The sequence below is a fragment of the Oncorhynchus mykiss genome, chromosome 12 (assembly GCF_013265735.2).
Source record: "Oncorhynchus mykiss isolate Arlee chromosome 12, USDA_OmykA_1.1, whole genome shotgun sequence".
In the NCBI taxonomy this organism is placed as follows: Eukaryota; Metazoa; Chordata; class Actinopteri; order Salmoniformes; family Salmonidae; genus Oncorhynchus; species Oncorhynchus mykiss.
The window spans coordinates 58,263,616-58,287,139 of NC_048576.1; the positions used below are offsets into that span (position 1 = coordinate 58,263,616).

The 23,524-nt window shown below is 42.1% G+C and overlaps 2 protein-coding genes across 10 annotated transcripts in view; both read left to right on the plus strand.

Moving 5' to 3' along the window:
• LOC110537846 (gametogenetin-binding protein 2) overlaps nucleotides 1-9,171 on the plus strand; it is a 47,000-nt gene extending 37,829 nt beyond the window's left edge. For 7 of the 9 annotated variants that reach the window (XM_036937883.1, XM_036937884.1, XM_036937879.1 and 4 more), the window contains 4 exons: nucleotides 7,372-7,494; nucleotides 7,670-7,824; nucleotides 8,036-8,269; nucleotides 8,440-9,068. In XM_036937883.1, coding sequence (XP_036793778.1) covers nucleotides 7,372-7,494; nucleotides 7,670-7,824; nucleotides 8,036-8,269; nucleotides 8,440-8,628 — 701 coding nt within the window. In that variant the 3' untranslated portion in view covers nucleotides 8,629-9,068. Of the gene's footprint in view, nucleotides 1-7,371; nucleotides 7,495-7,669; nucleotides 7,825-8,035; nucleotides 8,270-8,439 lie in introns of all 9 variants that reach the window. The other 2 variants (XM_036937887.1, XM_036937878.1) reach the window with 2 other exon arrangements.
• Nucleotides 9,172-10,402: 1,231 nt separating this feature from the next.
• LOC110537848 (histone deacetylase complex subunit SAP30L) lies at nucleotides 10,403-23,013 on the plus strand. The gene is made up of 4 exons (XM_021624273.2): nucleotides 10,403-11,059; nucleotides 12,383-12,505; nucleotides 12,772-12,870; nucleotides 21,108-23,013. Exons 1-4 carry the CDS (start codon nucleotides 10,874-10,876, stop codon nucleotides 21,234-21,236), a joined length of 537 nt encoding a protein of 178 aa, XP_021479948.1. The 5' UTR covers nucleotides 10,403-10,873; the 3' UTR covers nucleotides 21,237-23,013.
• The last annotated feature ends 511 nt before the right edge of the window (nucleotides 23,014-23,524 follow it).

Below are 23,524 nucleotides of genomic sequence, written 5' to 3' on the forward strand. Positions count from 1 at the left end.
GACTCCCTCTTGGACCTGTCCAGTGACAGGACCCTGCTGTAGGAATTTGGGCTGTCAATTGCAGGAGAATACCTGGAATTATCTGAAATCGCGTTGGATAAATTGAGGAGTATACCACCTCAGTCACCGGCTTCATAAATAAGTGTATCGACGACGTTGTCCCCACAGTGACCGTATGTACATATCCCAACCATGCATTACAGGCAACATTGCACCGAGCTAAAGGCTAGAGCTGCTGCTTTCAAGGAGCGGGACACTTATCCGGACGCTTACAATAAATCCCGCTATGCCCTCAGACAAACATCAATACAGGACTAAGATTGAATGCTAGTGCACCGGCTCTGACGCTTGTTGGATGTGGCAGGGCTTGCAAACTATTTAGAGCTGCACAGTGTCGCGAGCCTACCAGACGAGCTAAATGCCTTTTTTTATGCTCGCTTCGAGGCAAGCAACACTGAAGTATGCATGAGAGCACCAGCTGTTCTGGACGACTGTGATCACGCTCTCCATAGCCAATGTAAGTAAGCAAGACCTTTAAACAGGTCAACATTCACAAGGCCGCGGGGCCAGATGGATTACCTGGATGTGTACTCAGAGCATGCCCGGACAAACTGGCAAGTGTCTTCACTGACATTTTCAACCTGACCATGTGTAATACCTACATGTTTCAAGCAGACCACCATAGTCCCTGTGCCCAAGAACACAAAGGCAACCTGCCTAAATGACTACAGACCCAGAGCACTCACGTCCGTAGCCATGAAGTGCTTTGAAAGGCTGGCAATGGCTCACATCAACACCATTATCCCAGAAACCCTAGACCCACTACAATTTGCATACCGCCCAAACAGATCCACAGATGATGCAATCTCTATTGCACTCCACACTGCCCTTTCCCACCTGGACAAAAGGAACACCTATGTGAGAATGCTGTTCATTGACTACAGCTCAGCGTTCAACACCATATTACCCTCAAAGCTCATCACCAAGCTAAGGATCCTGGGACTAAACACCTCCCTCTGCAACTGGATCCTGGACTTCATGACAGGCCGTCCCCAGGTAGTGAGGGTAGGTAGCAACACATCTGCCACGCTGATCCTCAACACTGGAGCCCCCCAGGGGTGCATGTTCAGTCCCCTCCTGTACTCCCTGTTCACCCACGACTGCATGGCCAGGCACGACTCCAACACCGTCGTTAAGTTTGCTGACGACACAACAGTGGTAGGCCTGATCACCGACAACGACGAGACAGCCTATAGGGAGGAGGTCAGAGACCTGGCCGGGTGGTGCCAGAATAACAACCTCAACGTAACCAAGACTAAGGACTACAGGAAAAGGAGCACCGAGCACGTCCCCATTCTCATCGACGGGGCTGTAGTGGAGCAGGTTTAGAGCTTCAAATTCCTTGGTGTCCACGTCAACAACAAACTAGAATGGTCCAAACACACCAAGACAGTCGTGAAGAGGGCACGACGAAGCCTATTCCCCCTCAGGAAACTAAAAAGATTTGGCATGGGTCCTGAGATCCTCAAAAGGTTTTACAGCTGCAACATTGAGACCATCCTGACTGGTTGCGTCACTGCCTGGAACGGCAATTGCTCGGCCTCCGAAGTGCAAGGCACTTCAGAGCGTAGTAGTACAGCATTGGGGCAAAGCTGCCTGCCATCCAGGACCTCTACACCAGGCGGTGTCAGAGGAAGGCCCTAAAAATTGCTAAAGACCCCAGCCACCCCAGGCATAGACTTTTCTCTCTACTACCGCATGGCAAACGGTACCGGAGTGCCAAGTCTAAGACAAAAGGCTTCTCAACAGTTTTTACCCCCAAGCCATAAGACACCTGAACGGGTAACCAAATGGTTACCCAGACTATTTGCATTGTGTGCCCCCTCCCAAGCCCTCTTCTACGCTGCTGCTACTCTCTGTTTATCTTATATGCATAGTCACTTTAACTATACATTCATGTACATACTACCTAAATTGGCCCGACCAACCAGTGCTCCCACACATTGGCTAACCGGACTATCTGCATTGTGTCCCACCACCCGCCAAACCCTCTTTTTACTCTTCTGCTACTCTCTGTTCATCATATATGCATAGTCACTTTAACGATACCTACATGTGCATACTACCTCAATAAGCCTGACTAACAGCTGGTTGTATATAGCCTTGCTACTGTTATTTTTAAATTAATTTTTACTGTTTTATTTCTTTACTTACACACACACACCATTTTTTTTCTTCTTTCACACCATTGGTTAGAGCCTGTAAGTAAGCATTTCACTAAGGTTTACACCGGTTGTATTCGGTGCACGTGACAAATACATTTTGATTTGATTTGACTGTGAGTGAGTTGGCTCGGCCCTCCCTCACGCATCTTTGGTTCATTGGTTGACACTGCGTGTCTGATTGACAGGAACAACAGGTGAGGCTGTTAGTCTGACCAGACAGTCAGAATGAGTGTGTGTGCGCTTGAGCATTTAGGCCTATATTGTTTTATTTCTTTTTTCGATCTTTGAATAAGTTAATTCTATTCATTTCAATCTTTTGATTATTCATATCTTAATTTTTTGTATATTTTTTTATAAATTGATTCGGCTCTTCTGATATGCGAACCGGCTCCCAAGGTTCACCTTCCAATTCGTTCGCGGACGACCCATCACTCAACTGTAGTTTTAGTGCAGAAAACATGGTAATTAACCATGTTGAATATTGGCCTGTTGGAAACTACACCTCCCTACCACATTGCACACTTCAGACTTGATCTGATTTATCTCTACAGAAACGACACATCGAGCTCACAGGAAAAAATACGCAACGATTATGGAATTCAAATAATTGCACTGACGTCGGTCAATTACTTTAAAAAAAACTAAAAATAGCCGATATTTTGGTTAATTGCTTAGCACTATCGGCCACTTTGTATCACAACTAAACCTAATCAAAACATATAGGCTACATGATGCATGTGACTATAATTAGAAAACGTCTGTGGGGGAAAAAATAATCCTATGCTGTTTCTTGACCTAAATTGCAAACGCTGGGTTATCATTCACAAGTGATAATATTCTCACACAGACTATTCTCAGTTTTATCTTGTCTTGACATATATATTATTTAGTATATGTTAAATTAAGTTTTGATTTAGAATGGGGCATTATCATGCACCTGTCGGAACGGGGGAAAAGACGTCATCAGTATGCACTTGCATAGCCTATAGAAATGTTGCGCTACATGGCCTTATAGGAAACGTATATAATTCTATGCATCAACCAGCGATCAGGAACTGGCTTTCGCTGAGCAACAGGTGATTCTATTCCACTCAAATTCTGAATGCCAGGGCTCTCGTGAAGTGTTAAATTTGATTTTCAATCACATTTATGTCAGTGTGATTAGAGGGGCTATAGTATTCTGAGAACCAGGCTATTAGCGACTGGCCTTTGGCAAGTTTGGTAGGCTACTAATGACCATCAGCAGCATCGGAGTGCAGTTTTGGAGAAACCTACTTTCCGTGAATCAAGTCACGTGGAATTTGACTGCGGTCATGACTCGTGACTGCCAGTGTGGAGATAATATGGTCACCGTAACAGCCCTATTAACACCAGCCTAGTCTCAATGAAGAGTTTAGTGTGGGACTAGCCATGTGCAACATGCACTCGCAGTTTCAAGCCTGCTTGAGTTCACGGCAGGCGGACAAGCAACATCCACTGTCGTAGTACAGCTAAAGCATGACGTGGAATCTGAAACTGAAGCTGGCTAGCTTTATAAAAGTCTAAGTTGATCTACTGTAGCTTGCTTCGTAGTATTCTACTCGATCTACCCAATTGAACGTTTATGGGAGATTCTGGAGTGGCACCTGTGATGGCATTTTCCACCACCATCAACAAAACACCAAATTATGGAATTTCTCGTAACACGTGTGGATAATGTCCTGAGGTGTAATTGAAGTTGTTCTGGCTCCTGGTGGCCCAACACCCTATTAAGACACTATATATTGGTGTTTCTTTATGATTTTTCAACGCCGATACCGATACCTATTATTGGAGGACCAAAAAAAGCCGATACCGATTAATCGGACAGGTGTTTTTTTTTTGTTTTTTTTTGTTATAATGGCAATTACAACAATACTGAATTAACACTTATTGTAACTTAATATAATATATCAATTTAGCCTCACATAAATAATGAAACATGTTCAATTTGGTTTAAATAATGCAAAAACAAAGAAAGTAAAAGTGCAATATGTGCCATGTAAGAAAGCTAAAGTTTAAGTTCCTTGCTCAGAACATGAGAACATATGAAAGCTGGTGGTTCCTTTTAACATGAGTCTTCAATATTCCCAGGTAAGAAGTTTTAGGTTGTAGTTATTATAGGACTATTTCTCTCTCTACGATTTGTATTTCATATACCTTTGACTATTGGATGTTCTTATAGGCACTTTAGTATTGCCAGTGTAACAGTATAGCTTTTGTCCCTCTCCTCGCTCCTCCCTGGGCTCGAACCAGAAACACATCGACAACAGCCACCCTCTAGGCAGCGTTACCCATGCAGAGCAAGGGGAACAACCACTCCAAGTCTCAGATCGAGTGACGTTTGAAACGCGCACCCCGCTAGCTAGCTAGCCATTTCACATCGGTTACACCAGCCTGATCTCGGGAGTTGATAGGCTTGAAGTCATAAACAGCGCAATGCTTGAAGAATTGTGAAGAGCTGCTGGCAAACGCACTAAAGTTCTGTTTGAATGAATGCTTATGAGCCTGCTGCTGCCTACCCCCACTCAGTCAGACTGCTCTATCAAATCATAGACTTAATTATAACATAATAACACACAGAAATATGAGCCTTTGGTCATTAATATGTTCGAATCAGAAAACTATCATTTCGAAAACAAAACGTTTATTCTTTCAGTGAAATACAGGTGGCATCCCTAAGTCTAAATATTGCTGTTACATTGCACAACCTTCAATATTATGTTGTTATTATGTACAATTCTGGCAAATTAATTACGGCCTTTGTTAGGAATAAATGGACTTCACACAGTTTGCAACGAGCCAGGCGGCCCAAACTGCTGCATATACCCTGACTCTGCTTGCACAGAACGCAAGAGAGGTGACACAATTTCCCTAGTTAAAATAAATTCATGTTAGCAGGCAATATTAACTAAATATGCAGGTTTAAAAATATATACTTGTGTATTGATTTTAAAGAAAGGCATTGATGTTTATGGTTGGTGCAATGACAGTGCTTTTTTCTCAAATGCGCTTGTTAAATCATCACCTGTTTGTCGAAGTAGGCTGTGATTCGGTGAGAAATTAACAGGCACCGCATCGATTACAGTGGGGCAAAAAATATTTAGTCAGCCACCAATTGTGCAAGTTCTCCCACTTAAAAAGATGAGAGGCCTGTAATTTTCATCATAGGTACACTTCAACTATGACAGACAAAATTAGAAAAAAAATCCAGAAAATCACATTTGTAGGATTTTTTATGAATTTAGTTGCAAATTATGGTGGAAAATAAGTATGTGGTCACCTACAAACAAGCAAGATTTCTGGCTCTCACAGGCCTGTAACTTCTTCTTTAAGAGGCTCCTCTGTCTGTCCACTCGTTACGTGTTTTAATGGCACCTGTTTGAACTTGTTATCAGTATAAAAGACACCTGTCCACAACCTCAAACAGTCACACTCCAAACTCTACTATGGCCAAGACCAAAGAGCTGTCAAAGGACACCAGAATCAAAATTGTAGACCTGCACCAGGCTGGGAAGACTGGTAAGCAGCTTGGTTAGAAGAAATCAACTGTGGGAGCAATTATTAGGAAATAAAAGACATACAAGAACACTGATAATCTCCCTCGATCTGGAGCTCCCTGCAAGATCTCACCCCGTGGGGTCAAAATGATCACAAGAACGGTGAGCAAAAATCCCAGAACCACACTGGGGGACCTAGTGAATGACCTGCAGAGAGCTGGAACCAAAGTAACAAAGCCTACCATCAGTAACACACAATGCCGCTAGGGACTCAAATCCTGCAGTGCCAGACGTGTCCCCCTGCTTAAGCCAGTACATGTCCAGGCCCGTCTGAAGTTTGCTAGAGAGCATTTGGATGATCCAGAAGAAGATTGGGAGAATGTCATATGGTCAGATGAAACCAAAATATAACTTTTTGGTAAAAACTCAACTCGTTGTGTTTGGAGGACAAAGAATGCTGAGTTGCATCCAAAGAACACCATACCTACTTTGAAGCTTGGGGGTGGAAACATCATGCTTTGGGGCTGTTTTTCTGCAAAGGGACCAGGACAACTGATTCGTGTAAAGGAAAGAATGAATGGGGCCATGTATCGTGAGATTTTGAGTGAAAACCTCCTTCCATCAGCAAGGGCATTGAAGATGAAATGTGGCTGGGTCTTTCAGCATGACAATGATTCCAAACACACTGCCCGGGCAACGAAGGAGTGGCTTTGTAAGAAGCATTTCAAGGTCCTGGAGTGGCCTAGCCAGTCTCCAGATCTCAACCCCATAGAAAATCTTTGGAGGGAGTTGAAAGTCAGTGTTGCCCAGCAACAACCCCAAAACATCACTGCTCTAGAGGAGATCTGCATGGAGGAATGGGCCAAAATACCAGCAACAGTGTGTGAAAACCTTGTGAAGACTTACAGAAAACATTTGACCTCTGTCATTGCCAACAAAGGGTATATAACAAAGTATTGAGAAACTTTTGTTATTGACCAAATACTTATTTTCCACCATAATTTGCAAATAAATTCATAAAAAATCCAAGAATGTGATTTTCTGGATGTTTTTTCTCATTTTGTCTGTCATAGTTGAAGTGTACCTATGATGAAAATTACAGGCCTCTTCTTTTTAATTGGGAGAACTTGTACAATTGGTGGGTGACTAAATACTTTTTTGCCCCACTGTATATGCAACGCAGGACAAGCTAGATAAACCATGTGTAGTTAACTAGTGATTTATGTTAAGATTGTTTTATAAGATACGTTTAATGCCACGCAGGCTCCTCGTGGAGTGCAATGTAAGGCAGGTGGTCAGAGCGTTGGACTAGGAACCGGAAGGTTGCAAAAACTAATCCCCAAGCTGACATGGTAAAAATCGGTCGTTCTGCCCCTGAACAAGGTAGTTAACGTTCCTAAGCCGTCATTGAAAATAAGAATGTGTTCTTAACTGACTTGCCTAGTTAAATAAAGGTGTAAAAAAAAAAATACGATTATGAAAACTTGAAATTGGCCCTAATTAATCGACCATTCTGATTAATCGGTCGACCTCTAATCTGTATATGGGCAGGCGGCATTGCCCGCTAGACCAGCCTCAGGCACTTGTTGAGCTCATTTAAGTGATTTTTCTCCTTGTCCTTTCCCCAGGTTTGTCACCCCACAGCAATGGGAGTGACTGTGGCTACTCTTCTAGCATGGAAGGCAGCGAGACTGGCTCACGGGAGGGCTCTGACGTCGCCTGCACTGACGGAATCTGCAACCATGAAGCAGGTTGGTCCTTTTTTTGTTGTTGTTGTGTGTGGTCCAAATAGTGATGCGTTTTTCCAAGCCTGGTGTTGCTGTCATTTGTCTTCTTTTTTTTGTAAGACAGAATGTGGTGTATCTGGATAGGATGCCTGTCGATCTCCTTTCTCACTGCTGCTGTGTGTCTTGTTGTCATCTGAAGGAGACTACTTGTGTGGTCACCATCATAATCACTGTGATGAAGACGAGGAGGACGGGGTATACAGCTGTGTGGAGTGCTGGGCTAACTCTGAAGAAAACACGAAGGGCAAGAAAAATAATAAAAGAAAGAACAATGGCTCGTTATGTAACGATCAGGTGAGATGAGAATTTAGTTTGATTTCACCATAGTAGGGATGTGATTTTTCCAGATCTTTCCATTTGTATAGTCTAATTTAAATGGACCTTTCCCCTTGACAGTTTTTCCTTGTGTTATGTTAGTCTAGTCAGAGCTATGATTAGGACCCAATTCATTGCTAATAAGGTGGCACATTTAAACAAAACTTTAAAACATGTATTTTCTCCAAAGGGTGGAAAAACAGAGGGTTGTGTGATGGAAGGGTACAGGAGAGGGAAAAACACTTCTACAACGTCACCTGTGTGCAGAACCAAAGAGACGTGTGCCAAGTTGTGCTGTGACACCTTTTCTAGCATTGCACTGCAGTTACCATGGGCAGGACATCAAAAGAACATGAGCCATTATCTGGAGGCAAACATGTGTGGTCAGGGGAACACCAGCGCCAACAGTCTCATGGAACTACTGGTCAGTTAAAAAAAAATTTAAAATGTAAAAGCTGTGATAATGACATCCAGCACTGAAGTGACTATCTGTACTCGTTTTGAGTTCCCTATAAGTGTTGCTGTAGGATGTAAAACATTTATTCAGTGTGTGTGTGTAAGGTCCATTTTAACTGTATTTTCTACTGAAAACAGGATGACTCTGAAGTGACTTCAGACGAAGAGAACTGCCTCACGCAGGACGAGATCCAGTTGTTTGTGGATAGCAACAAGTCCTTCTTCAACAACCGCCACCAGTACAGACAGCACCTGAAGGATAAATTTACCAAGTACTGCCGCGGCGGTGGAGAGTGGTTCGCTGCTGCCACCACCAGCGTCAATTAATGAATTCGCTGCTGTTGCACGACTCTACTGTTGTTAAGTCTTTTTAACACATGATTATTACCACTGCTCTGCGCGTACCGCCTTTAAAACAAATAGAAAAAAATCTAAGTACATTTTGGTCTGGGGTTTATTTTGTCCCCCACTCTGTGGTTGAAGTAAATGTGAATCTTAATTTCCACCATTTGTTTATCTTCTCTCCACCTATCTCTGTCCCTACTGTTCACCTATCTCTGTCCCTACTGTTCACCTATCTTGTCACCTCTCCTCATTCACCTTGTCGCCCCATCTTTGTTCTCCTCCCTCCCAGCCTGACCAGTTTCTTTCTGGTCTCATTTTGTAGGGCTCAGTAGATCTGAACACAAGCTTGCAAGCTGTGACATTAGGATTTAAATGTTGGTAGTCAGTGTCGTCCTGTCTAGTTTTTTTTCTCGCATATTCCTTTTTGTATGTCTCTGACACTTCATTTTAGTGGAATAAGTTGCACCAATAAATGTGTACATCAATTAAATGATCTGAATATAAAGATTTTACAGTAAGACAATGTGTAAGATTTAGTAGTAGTAGTTTTTTTTTTTTTTTTTTGCATTTTCCCCCTTTATCTCCCCAATTTCGTGGTATCCAATTGTAGTAGCTACTACTATCTTGTCTCATCGCTACAACTCCCGTACGGGCTCGGGAGAGCCTAAGGTTGAAAGTCATGCGTCCTCCGATACACAACCCAACCAAGCCGCACTGCTTCTTAACACAGCACGCATCCAACCCGGAAGCCAGCCGCACCAATGCGCCGGAGGAAACACCTGGTTAGCGCACACTGCGCCCAGCCCGCCACAGGAGTCCGTGCGCGATGAGACAAGCCCTCCCTAACCCGGGCGACGCTAGGCCAATTGTGCGTCGCCCCACGGACCTCCCGGTTACGACAGAGCCTGGGCGCGAACCCAGGAACTCTGATGGCACAGCTGGCGCTGCAGTACAGCACCCTTAACCACTGCGCCACCCGGGAGGCTGTTTTGATAGTAGTTTGTGCTTCTGACCTGGCTACCTACCATGTGCTATGTTTTTGAATAACCAGTAGATGGCGTAATATGACAAGTTTAGCCTCACAGGCCTGTCATTGGGAGCTGACCGAAAGCACGGTACTTTGTTAGACTAATTATTCCATACCAATAACTTGTTATTGAGTTTTCCGTTTTTACACATGGAAAGTTTTGCAAAAATTCCCTCAAGTTTGCACTTTGGCTCCTGTTGGTTGCAAAAGAATGCAACATGCATGTGAATTTGAAGTAATGTGACCAGATTTTGGGAAATGTGAAAAAATGTAATTTAACTATATTTAATGATCCATTTTTAAATTTACAGGCCTTTCAACTACAACACATACATATATTACCCCTTGTTTTACTCTAACATACTGACTAGACTATCATTGTACAGTATTTGTATTAAGGATCTCCATTAGCAGCTACTCTCCCTGGGCTGCAAACATATTAAGGCACTTACAGTACGTCATAACATTATTACGCTACTACATATTTTGTATTGTTATACTATCCGTATATAATGCACATAAAGAAATGTATGTCTATGTTTGTCAGTATGAAGATTACACAGTTGAGCACAGAGGCCGTTTCAGACTCATCTTTTCATACAAAACAAAAACGCATCGTGATCCAGGAAGCAACATTTGGACGATGTACATACATTTTAACCAACCGAAGAGCAATACAAACATACTAATCCCGCCTCTATTAGAAAATGACCAATAGTGATCCCTTCCGCTGCAGTAGCAGGACGTGTTCATTGTACAAGCTATTCTGAAAGAATTACCGCGGCTGTTGAGGTGAAGTCTATGAAATACGTGATGTCTTCAAAATTGTTTAATCAGTGAAAGACGATTGAAGTGTTCCGATTTCGTGTGATATGTGCACCGTTTTAGCGCTATATGTACGAATGATAGAAAAGTAACGGTTGCGTGTTATCAGTTTAGGAATTTCGTTCGCTAGCAGTAGCTACTTAGCTAGCAAGCCACCTTGAGGTCCTGTCTCTTTCTTGACATTCTAGCCTGTATTGTGGTATGGGTTCCTAGCTTGACGACGAAACTCAGTACAGTGTCCTTTCATTACCTTTTCGCATTGGTTTAATATAAAATCAGTTACGACGATAACGATTGTCTGTAGAAGAAAGTGGCCATTCAAGGACGACAGAACGTTCTCAGTGGCTTTACAAGAAGATCCCCAACCCAACTATCATGAACGGGTTCAGCACAGAAGAAGACAGTCACGATGGACCTCCGGCTCCACCGTTTTACGGCCAGACTTGTTGTTTGATTGAGGACGGTGAGCGCTGCGGACGATCAGCTGGAAACGCTTCCTTCAGCAAGCGGATCCAGAAAAGCATATCGCAGAAAAAACTAAAGCTGGACATCGACAAAAGTGTAAGTGTGTATTTCTAACTAGTTGTTCCAACTATGAGACGAGGTAGCCAGCTAGCCCCGTAGACATTCCCACTGACAGTTTGCTAGGCAATAATGTGCTAATCGCGCACGCGTTCAGCTTGTTGGCAAATTCAGCCACACTTATCTATTATGTCCTAATCACGGAACATTGGATTTCTCTGATTGCTAATGGCTTCATTTGGATTAGTTTGTGGAACATCAAACAAGGAGGACCTCCAATCCTTGGCTGTTTCATCGAGAAGGTCCACCAACATCCCGCGCCCACTGCCATTTATGCTGCTAGCTAGCCAGGCGACCGGCAGTGTCCTTCGCCTCCTCTCCGCAGATTTTAACGTTTAGCGAGTTTCGGGTTGGCTCACAAACTAGCTACTTCCCTCGCTGTAACATTAATAGAATTGCGGTAAAAGAGTGCTCGGTTAGGCGGTGGCGAAGAACACTGTCTACGGGGGTGTCCTAGCTAACCAAGCAGCCTTCTTCTTCTGTGGGGGTTTCCAACGTTGGTGCATTACGGCCACAGAACTGTTCTGGTGTGTCAGAGACGGCGCTTAACAACCCAATGGCAGTGGGCGCGGCATGTTTAGAACCGCAGTCTGCGGATAGACTATTTGGGTTCACCCTGCATAGCTAGTGGTGCACGAGTATGTTTGGAGTCGAAAAGAGTCGACTCTTGCTGGCCTCCCAAAACACGGTGCACACATACTCACAACCTCACTATACTGTTGCGGAGACCTACTAGGAAGACAACATTTGCGTTCTGGAGGACTGACATGAACATGATGCTGCCCATTTGCCTATAAAAGGCCTACTTTGTTTGAGTATAGGAGGTGATGTGTAGGAACTATAATAGTTCAGTGATGTTTCTGCAGTGTGCAGCCTTGACTGATCCCATGGGATGATGTGGTGCACTCTATGCTGATAAGCTTATTCTTTGCTATGTTTGTGGCCCTATTTGGACGGGTATCATGAGACGCTGATTTTGTAATTATTATCCAAGCATGTGCGTTATTCCAGAGGATGATTCTGTCCCCCATCATCTAAATGGATTTGAAGCAATTTAGAAAGTGACATCAATAAGGGATCATAGCTTTCACCTTTTTTTATACCCTGATGAAGACAGCTTGGCTGTCGAAACGTTGGTAATTACATTTTTGCATCTGAGCTCCTAGAGTGGGCGGCTCTCTTTTATTTTCAAGTATTCTACTCCGCTAGCCAGCACCTCGCCCAAATAGGTGTGCGTTTCTTTTTCTTCTAAATTCTATGTAATGGGAAATGTTTTGTACACTCTTATTCCTCTTATTTTAGGTCCGACACCTCTACATATGCGACTTCCACAAAAACTTCATCCAGAGTGTCCGTAACAAACGGAAGAGGAAGACGAGTGACGACGGAGGGGAGTCTCCTGATCATGATGTGGAGGTGCCAGAGGTAAAAGCAGGGGAAACGAGCCCATTGTCCTCCCTTTAAATCATCTGTCTCTGAAGAATGTCACTGATTCTCATTGAAAAAGAAAAAACATCAAGTTGAATAGATATGAAAAAGAACATAAGATGACTGTTGATGAAAAGGCCCAATAGCATGACAGTTCTATGCATTCTTTTGTGTGAAACAATTGATAGAGAGCAGTAAGATATTCAACGCTTAATGGATGGCACACCACTCTGTCCTCACAATGCGTGTCTCTGTGATGTTAGGTGGATCTGTTCCAGCTTCAGGTGAACACGCTGAGACGCTACAAGAGACACTACAAGCTCCAGACCAGACCTGGCTTGAACAAGGCCCAACTGGCTGAGGTAGGCCAATATTTACACTCGAGTCATTTAGCATTCAATCTTATCCAGAGCGACTTAGTGTGTATTCAACTAAGATGGGTTTAGACAACCACATATCACAGTCACTGCAAGCAAAACAAATGTTAGTGAAACAAGTGCCAGTAAGAAATGCAGCAATTTTGAGGGGTCCCTGGTTTCCATTGCTACCGCACTTATTTCTCTACTCCTTGAGTGGCATCTTTCTACAAGTGCAAGAAAGACAAGTATTTCTACACAGGGGTTGAAGTTCTCCTTTACTGCGACGGATTTTTGTTTTTGAGGTCAGTGTAGATCCGCAATAAACATCTCTGGATATGATGTAGCCTACTACAGAAGCATGTCTGTTCTATGAAATATATTCCCAAATAAGTGTGTTCTCAAATATGTTATTTTCTGTTACGCTGTGTGCAACTTTTAAAACATATTTAAACATACTCACACAACCCCATAGTAGAATAGTTTACCTATTTACCAAGTCAACTTGTGTTCTATGCGAGATACATATATTCCTTTTGAGGCGCATTCAAGTTGCAGGAGCCACACCTCTTCTCTATCCTTCCTCCTGACGCTGACTGCTCAAGCCATTAATGAACTATTAGATCGCCTTAAAGTATATATTTTAATACACTGAAAAAGTGTGGACCAGAATAAGGCTCTCTCCTCACTATATTGTTTCTGCACAATGAGAAATGACCATCTTCAGAGAAGATACTAGTAGTATGCGAATCAGGGAGCCAAATGAATGGCCCTTTCACATGTTCGATTCCTGACGTTCACCAAAAAGAGGCGTTCGTATAGCGGTTTTCTCTACAATCTCCAAAAAATTATTGTGATAGTCCATGAAATTCGTAGTACCTTCGCTGAAGATGGTAATTTCTCATTGCAGAAACAATATTTTATTTATTTTTTATTTTATTTAACCTTTATTTAACTAGGCAAGTCAGTTAAGAACAAATTCGTATTTACAATGACGGCCTACCAAAAGGCCTGCGGGGACAGGGATTAAAAATCAAATATCAATATAAGACAAAAACCCATCACGACTAGAGACAACACAACACTACATAAAGAGAGACCTAAAGACAACAACATAGCAAGGCAGCAACACATGACAACACATGATGGTAGCAACACAACATGGTACTAACATTATTGGGAACAGACAGCACAGAGGGCAAGAAGGTAGAGACAACAATACATCACGCAAAGCAGCCACAACTGTCAGTAAGTGTCCATGATTGAGTCTTTGAATAAAGAGATTGAGATAAAACTGTCCAGTTTCAGTGTGTGTTGCAGCTCGCTCCAGTCGCTAGCTGCAGCGAACTGAAAAGTGAGGAGAGCCTTATTCTGGCCCACAGAATTAAAATATACTTTTTTTATGGCTATCTAATAGTTCATTAATGGCTAGAATGTCCTCTTTTTTTCTTTTTTTTTAAGAGCTTCTCAGCCCTTCTGCATAAAAATGATCCCGGGGAGGACCCCGGTCCTCCAAGGCAAGGGAACTGGAGTTTGTCTAACTCTGTTAAACACATGTACAAAATGATCCTTTCTCTAAAAGTATGATGGTCATGACTTTCTTACATGAAAGGGGAGGGTCACTTGCCCCTAGACAATCTATCTGAGATCAACTTAAGTTTGTCATGGGATTTTTAAATGTATTTTTAACCACAGGGCCTACAGCAGTAATATGTTTGTAGTATGTCATAGACCGCTAACAGTGTACACTGCAGTGGGGTATCTATTCCAGCTAAAGACAAGCACCAGGCACAATATTTTACTTTGATGAATGTATTCATATATTGTTGTCCTATATGGAGTTTTCGCATTTTGTAATCTGATGTACTTCATAATACTGGACTAATAAATACAATGGTCCGTTTTGATGCCAAGTCTCCCAGCGGCTATCCAAAACAAACTGCAACTTGCGAAACCAGTTTCGCCTGACATCTTGCCCAAAGGGGAGCTGGCTAGTAGAGTAGAAAGCGCCAGACCCACAGGCAGGAGAAACTACTCGCGTCCCTCTTGCAATCTCATTCCTTGTCTAAATAAGCTTATTATTATAACCTAATTATGGCTTGTACTGCTTCGTGTCAACATATCCAAATGACAAACAGTTCATTTGTTTATTGCCACAGTGATAGTAGGCAGGCTTTAAAAAATCTTACATTACTGATTTTATACAGCAGTGCTATCCTGTTAGTTTAAAAAATATATATATATATAACAAAAATATAAACGTGACAATTTCAACCATTTTACTGAGTTAGAATTCATATAAGGAACTCAGTCAATTGAAATGAATTCACTAGGACCTAATCTATGGATTTCACATGACTGGGCAGGGGCACAAACATGGGAGGGCATGGGCCCGCTTGGGAGCAAGGCCCAGCCAAATCGTTTTTCCCCACAAAGGGCTTTATTACAAACACCAATGCTCATCTGTTTCATCTGTTGTCCGGGTGGCTGGTCTCAGACGATTCCGCCGTCGAAGAAGCCAGATGTGGAGGTCCTGGGCTGGTGTGGTTACACGTGGTCTGCGGTTGTTAGGCCAGTTCGATGTATTGCCAAATTCTCAAATATGACGTTGGAGGTGGCTTATGATAGAGAAATTAACGTTAACAGCGCTGGTGGACATTCCTACAGTCATCATGCCAATTGCACTCTCCCTCAACTTGAGACACCTGTGGCCTTTAGTGTCCACAGCACAAGGTGCACCTGTGTAAGGATCATGTTGTTTAATCAGCTTCTTGATATGACACCTGTCAGGTGGCTGGATTTTCTTGGCAAAGGAAAATGTTCACTAACAAGGATGTAAACAGATTTGTGCACAAAATTGTAGATAAATAAGCTTTTGAGGCATATGGAACATTCTGGAATCTTTTATTTCAGCTCATGAAAAATGGTGAGCAACACATGTAGCATTTATATTTTTGTTCATTAGTTAGTAGCCCATCTAAAGAACTTGGTAAACTGTCTCAGAAGGACTCAGCTCTAAAAGAGTCAACTTCTGTCTTGGGATTTCATTAGGGCAATTATCCAAAGTCATTCTCCTCTCCTAATAACTCCAGTATCCTCAAAGGGAGTGGCTCCTAATCCGTGACCGGATCTTTTATTTCTGAGACTTCGTATCCGTAAGTGTGTGTCGCAGTATCTCGCCGGGAATTTGGGACTTCGCTCATTTTCTCATGCGAAAACCGGATTAGATACAGTGCTTTCGGAAAGTATTCAGACCCCTTGACTTTTTCCACATTTTGTTACCCTACAGCCTTATTCTAAAATGGATTAAATAGTTTTTTCCCCATCAATCTAAACACAATGCACCATAATGACAATTCAAAGTCTTTTAGACATTTTAGTAAATTTATAAAATACAAAAAAAATAACACTTACACAGGTATTCAGACCCTTTACTCAGTACTTTGTTGAAGCACCTTTGGCAGCGATTACAGTTTTGAGTCTTCTTGGGTATGATGCCACAAGCTTGTCATGCCTGTATTTGGGGAGTTTCTTCCATTCTTCTCTGCAGATCCTCTCAAGCTCTGTCAGGTTGGATGGTGAGCGTCGCTGCGCAGCTATTTTCAGGTCTCTCCAGAGATGTTCAAGTCCGGGCTCTGGCTGGGTAACTCAAGGACATTCAGAGACATGTCCTAAAGCCACTCCTGCATTGTCTTGGCTGTGTGCTTAGGGTTGTTGTTCTGTTGAAAGGTGAACCTTCGTCCCAGTCTGTGGTCCTGTGCGCTCTGGAGCAGGTTTTCATCAAGGATCTCTGTTTATCTTTCCCTCAATCCTGACTAGGCTCTCAGTCCCTGCCGCTGAAAAACATCCCCACAGCATGAGGCTGCCAACCAACACTATGCTTCACTGTAGGGATGGTGCCAGGTTTCCTCCAGACGTGACTCTTGGCTTTCAGGCCAAAGAGTTCAATCTTGGTTTCATCAGACCAGAGACTCTTGTTTCTCATGGTCTGAGTCATTTAGGTGCCTTTTTGTAAACTCCAAGCAGGCTGTCATGTGCCTTTTTTCCCCTGAGCAATGGCTTCCGTCTGGCCACTATCATAAATTCCTGATTGGTGGAGTGCTGCAGAGATGGTTGTCCTTCTGGAAGGTTCTCCCATCTCCACAGAAGAACTCTGGAGCTCTGTCAAAGTGACCATTGGGTTCTTGGTCACCTCCCTGAGCAAGGCCCTTCTCTCCCAATTTTTCTCCCAATTGCTCAATTTGGCTGGGCGGCCAGCTATAGGAAGAGTCTTGGTGGTTCCAAACTTCTTCCGTTCTTAAAAACAATGGAGGCCACTGTGTTCTTGGCCCTTCCATGCTGCAGAAATGTTTTGTTACCCTTCCCCAGATCTGTGCCTCAACCATGTCTCGGAGCTCTATGGACAATTCCTTCGGCCACATGGCTTGGTTTTTGCTCTGACATGCACTGTCAACTGTGGGACCTTATATAGACAGGTGTGTGCCTTTCCAGATCATGTCCAATCCAAAGGAAGTTGCCACAGGTGGACTCCAATCATTTTGTAGAAACAGCTCAAGGATGATCAATAGAAACCGGATGCACCTGAGCTCAATTTCAAGTCTCATAGCAAAGGGTCTGAATACTTACGTAAATAAGGTATTTCTATTTTATTTTTTTTATAAAATTGCAACAATCTATACCTGTTTTCACTTTGTCATTATGTGGTATTGTGTGTAGATTGAGGGTAAGAAATTATTTTATCCATTGTAGAATAAGGCTGTAACGTAATAAAATGTGTAAAAAGGGAAACTGTCTGAATACTTTCGGAATGCACTGTACATACCGGTAGTTAAATTTATAGTTAAATTACAAAAATATGATATTCGCAATGTCACTAAGCAAAAAAACAAACAACCAGAACATCAATAGCCACTACAATGTGGAAATGTGATTTTTGTCCTGAGTTCAGTAGCATTTACTTGATTTTTGCGGACCCAGCATTAGCTAGCTAGTATATTAGCAATGCTAGTCAGCATAGGCTGCAACGTGATTATCAGCTCGCATTAGCCAACTAGCATTAGCTCTAGTCCAATGGAAACCGATGCAACCCTGCTGGTTATGTGGCTAGCTAGATGACCAGTGGTGACAGGGGCCCCTATGAGATTCAAGGCTTTAATAAGTGTCATAGCACAGAAAAATACTGATTGATTGAGCTAGCTAAGTTAGCTAGCAAGATGGCTATGACAGTTACGAGTGTGCAATAAATGAAATGTTTCCCCAGGCGGTAGAGGCCTAGACCTCCATTAACCTCTCTGGGATATTCGGGACGGTAGCGTCCCACCTCAACAACAGCCAGTGAAAGTGCAGGGCGCCAAATTCAAAACAACAGAAATCTCATAATTAAAATTCCTCAAGCATACAAGTATTTTACACCATATTAAAGGTGAACTTCTCGTTAATCCAGCCACAGTGTCCGATTTCAAAATGTTTACGGCGAAAGCACCACAAACGATTATGTTAGGTCAGAGCCAAGTCACAGAAAAACCCAGCCATTTTTCCAGCCAAAGAGAGGAGTCACAAAAAGCACAAATAGCGAGAATTATTCACTAACCTTTGATCTTCATCAGATGACAATCATAGGACTTCATGTTACACAATACATGTATGTTTTGTTTGATAAAGTTCATATTTATATCAAATAAATCTGAGTTTACATTGGTGCGTTACGTTCAGTAGTTCCAAAACATCCGGTGATTTTGCAGAGAGCCACATCAATTTACAGAAATACTCATCAAGTGTTGATGAAAATACAAGTGTTATGCATGGAACTTTAGATAAACTTCTCCTTAATGCAACCGCTATGTCAGATTTCAAAAAAGCTTTACCGAAAAAGCACACCATGCAATAATCTGAGTAGAGCGCTCAGACAACAAAACAGCCAAACGGATATCCGCCATGTTGTGTAGTCAACAGAAGTCAGAAATAGCATTATAAATATTCACTTACCTTTGATCTTCATCAGAATGCACTCCCAGGAATCCCAGTTCCACAAATGTTTGAGTTATTCGATAAAGTCCCTAATTTATGTCCAAATACCTCCTTGTTGTTTGCGCGTTTAGTACACAATCCAAAATCACGACGTGCCGGCAAGTCCATGCGAAAGTTCAGACAAAGTTATATTACAGTTCGTAGAAACATGTCAAACGAAATATAGAATCAATCTTTAGGATGTTTTTATCCTAAATGTTCAATAATGTTCCAACCGGAGAATTCCATTGTCTGTAGAAAAGCAATGGAACGCGAGCTAACTCTCACGTGAACGCGCTTCACAAACTCATGGCACTCTGCCAGACACCTGGCTCAAACAGCCCTTATTCACCCCCACTTCACAGTAGAAGCCTCAAACAAGGTTCTAAAGACTGTTGACATCTAGTGGAAGCCTTAGGAAGTGCCATTTGACCAATATCCCACTATCTTCGATAACCTACAAACCTCAGATTTCCCACTTCCTGGTTGGATTTTTTTCTCAGGTTTTTGCCTGCCGTATGAGTTCTGTTATACTCAGACATCATTCAAACAGTTTTAGAAACAGTGTTTTCTATCCAAATCTACTAATAATATGCATATATTAGCAACTGGGTGTGAGTAGCAGGCAGTTTACTCTGGGCACCTTATTCATCCAAGCTACTCAATACTGCCCCCCAGTCCCAAAGAAGTTAATGAGCCTGTCATGTCATTAATGAAGCACAAGTCAACAGGTCCAAACAATTATTGCTCTCTACGTGCTGCCCCCATTGAGTGGAACTGTCAGCCCTGAATGGAGCTGGGTGAGACTAGGGCTGTGGCAGTCACAATTTAGTCAGCCGGTGATTGTCAAGCAAATCAAATAATTGTCGGTCTCATGGTAATTGACGTTAATGAACATAAACAAATTTAGCATCTCCTGGCTTCCACACAACTTACAAGCCACTGATGCAGACCTTTGGAACATCTACATACAGTAATAAATCCATGTAATAAAGCCTACAACTTCACAATAAATCCATGTCATATAGCCTACACCATCACAATAAATCCATGTCATATAGCCTACACCATCACAATAAATCCATGTCATATAGCCTACACCATCACAATAAATCCATGTCATATAGCCTACACCATCACAATAAATCCATGTCATCTATGCACTTAAATAGCAAATGGAGGACACTTTTCCCGTGGTTCATTATCATGCCGGTCAGATAGCCTATACTCCTGTTGTAAAGACAAGCAATGTGCTTAATATTAAGAAAGTTGAGAAATAAATATAGTAGGCTTAGCCTATAGGATCCTCCTATTTTTAATAGAGTCCATCATTCTATTTTATAGCCCAATTGCATAGCCTATGTTGTGCAACATAAGCTAATGGGCTCTCATGAAGTGTTGGATTAGATTTTTGATTAGACTTGTATTGATGTCAGAGTGATTAGAGGGAATATAGAGTGCTGAGTACAAGGCAGTTTTTGGTAGGCTACTTATGACCATCAGCAGCATCAGAGCTTGGAGAAGCTGAATTATTGTGACTAAACGGTCACATGGAATTTGACTGCCTTCATAACTCGTGACTACATAGAGGATGTTTATTTCCCTTCACGTTTATTATTTTCAATCAAATAATCTGTTTGGGTTTATACATGAATTTATACATGGAGTTCTGGTCATTGATTTGGTTGGGAGTTAAAAGGATGCTTTAAACTGCACGCAGAGACATAAAAATGGTATCCAGGAGTTCATCTGTCTCTGGGGAAGTAGATCAAGGGCCAAAATCTCAAAGTATCCCTTTAACCAGACCGATGATCACACTTGGTCTTTGTTGGTCTTGCTTGGTTTTAGAAGTGAAAGTTTTTTATTTCATTTATCCTGTAGGATAAACGCTCCCAACAGCCTACCCGACCGCTCGGAGGCATCCGCATGGTCCTAAAGCACACCTGTGCCTTTGTTTTTTTGTATTACATTCCAATGAAAGAACTGGGAAGGGGGAAACATTTACATTCAGAGGGGGGGGGTGTCCCCAGTGAAAGTTGTGCCCCTAACCATGCCACTAATCCTCACCACAATGTTCTTATTAAAATTGGGGAGAAAACAACTGGAAGTTCAATCAATAGACTGATTAAACTGACCTCTACATCTCTATTGTCTTGCATACCACTTTGGATAGAATGTAGTTCTTCTCTGTGATAACTAAATGATTTTGGCCTCAATGCAATGTTATTTGTTTTCAGACTGTCAGTCGCCACTTCCGGAATATCCCCGTGAACGAGAAGGAGACTCTCACATACTTTATTTATATGGTGAAGAGCAGCAAAAGCCGACTGGACCAGAAATCAGAGGGCAGCAAACAGCTGGAATAAAGGCCACCAATAAGTCTTGGACATGAACACGTGTGTTTGATGAGGTGTTTCCGCCAGGCGGGCTAATCTGATTTCAGACTGTTGTCAAGACTCTCCGCAGGGTGATGTAATTCTGTAATGTGAATATGCCGATATGTACAAAACACGACAAGTATGAAGATATCAGCAACACGATAGAATGCAATTTCTGAGAACTGCCTTAAAGATTTGTTTGTATTTTGCATGGACCGTTAAGAACTTGAAGAAAGGCTTGTGTCCAACCAGAGTGTGTGCAAACATAATATTTCAATAAACTGGTCATGGAGCATTTTGTGAATGAAAAGATGGTGGATAAGGTTTTGGGAAGCGTTGCACATTTTCTGGTGTCCAACTAGAATTAATCAATTAAGGCCCGAGGGGGTGTGGTCTATGGCCAATATACCACGGCTAAGGGCTGTTCTTATACATGACGCAAAGCGGAGTGCCTGGACACAGCCCTTAGCCGTGGTATATTGGCCATATCACACAAACCCTAGAGGTGCCTTATTGCTATTATAAACTGGTTATCAACGTAATTAGAGCAGTAAAAATACATGTTTTGTCATACCCGTGGTGTACGTCTGATATACCACAGCTGTTGGCCAATCAACATTCCGGGCTCGAACAACCCAGTTTTATAATACTCATCCAGTGGTATGATATACATGGGAAGACTGAAGTTGAATGATGCAGCATTTTGGCCCTGACCCTTTTTTACATTGACTTGACCTGCTCTTTCCCGTCTAATACACTGAAACACACACATACTGCAGAGTGAAATGGCGTCTCAGTGAACACCAAGCTCTTTTCAAGTATTGGTGGAAATATTACGTCTGACTCTTCTTTACTACATTTTCTACTTTTTTGTGAGATGTCAGTACTTTAGTTCATCTTTGATTGTCAGGTCTCTGTGAAGTTGTCTCTGGTGGAAAGTAACTTTCAGTCTGTATTCATTTTCATGGTTTCAGCTTTTGAGACTAATTTAAAGCAATTAATTGAACTTGTTCATTAGGGGTTTAAAATGCATTATTATTACTTCTACTCTTATATTATTTCAGAAGAATTGTTGCTGTACTAACACAAACACGTAGAACGTCTCAACTTGAGCTCAATGAACCATATTTGAACCACCTAAATAGTTTTCAGGGCAGCACCCAAAGCACTGGCTGGACTTTGCCTTCGTGTTCACAATACATTTGTTCTATTCCATTGCAATGTATTTCTGTGGAATCATGTCACCCTCAGCTGTCAAGTCTATTTCCTCTCCTGGCACAGTGTTGAAATGATGTGTCTCGTGGGCACACAACCACACGATAACACTACGTACCGCTTCTAGTCGCTGGTTGAAGATGGGAGTTGTAATAAATATATAATATGTTTTTGCTTTCCCTTAGTCACTATTTGGGGTTTTGTTCACTTCAACACTGCTGTGTGCTCGCTGTTTTGTTTGTCAGTGGTCTCTTCACAGATGATGCTATGCCTTAGTATTGATTAGGTTCTCTGTCCCAGACCTTATTTAAGTAATAAGTTATGTCTACTGTTTTCCATCTTACACCATCAATTAGTCATGTCTATGTAATTTGCTGAACTATGGATGGCTTTGTTTTTGCTTGTAGCTTTGTAGTGCCAGATTTCCCTCTTGTTTCCCTCCTATGTTTTAGAATATTGGCTGTGCTGCGTAACCCAATTGTTGTATTATATAAGACACATTTATTTAAATATGGCTGCTTATTGCTTTTAATAAATGTATTGTACATAATGGCTTGTCTTTTTGTTTATTGTGGGGCAGTCATTACATTTTCTGATTAGTGGGTGGATGGAATTAGACTGGATAAAACTTCTCTCCTTTCATGCTTTTTCAACCATAGATGGAGTAGCGGACTTAAGTAGTTTTACTAAATGGAGGGATATATTTTTTTAAATGCCCCAAATCATATGAATTGCCCGGAGGCCAGGCTGCTCTGTGTTACTAGATCCACCACCAGGTGTCCAGCAGCATCTAGTGGTCGAGCAGAAACGAGACTAGACCTGCCTACCTACCTACCGCTCTATGCAGGTCACAGGACTTAAACCTCTATACTTTTATGATACTGTCTATTTTATGTTTCTAAAAACACACGTATATATAAATAAATTCAGTTGTATGACTTTGTAAGGACAATTAATAATGTCTAGCCTGCCTAGCCCTTTCTCCCTGCAATAATTTAGTCCATGCACGAGTAGGGCTATGTCCAAAATTGCGGCGCCAATATCAGGAAATAAGAACATTG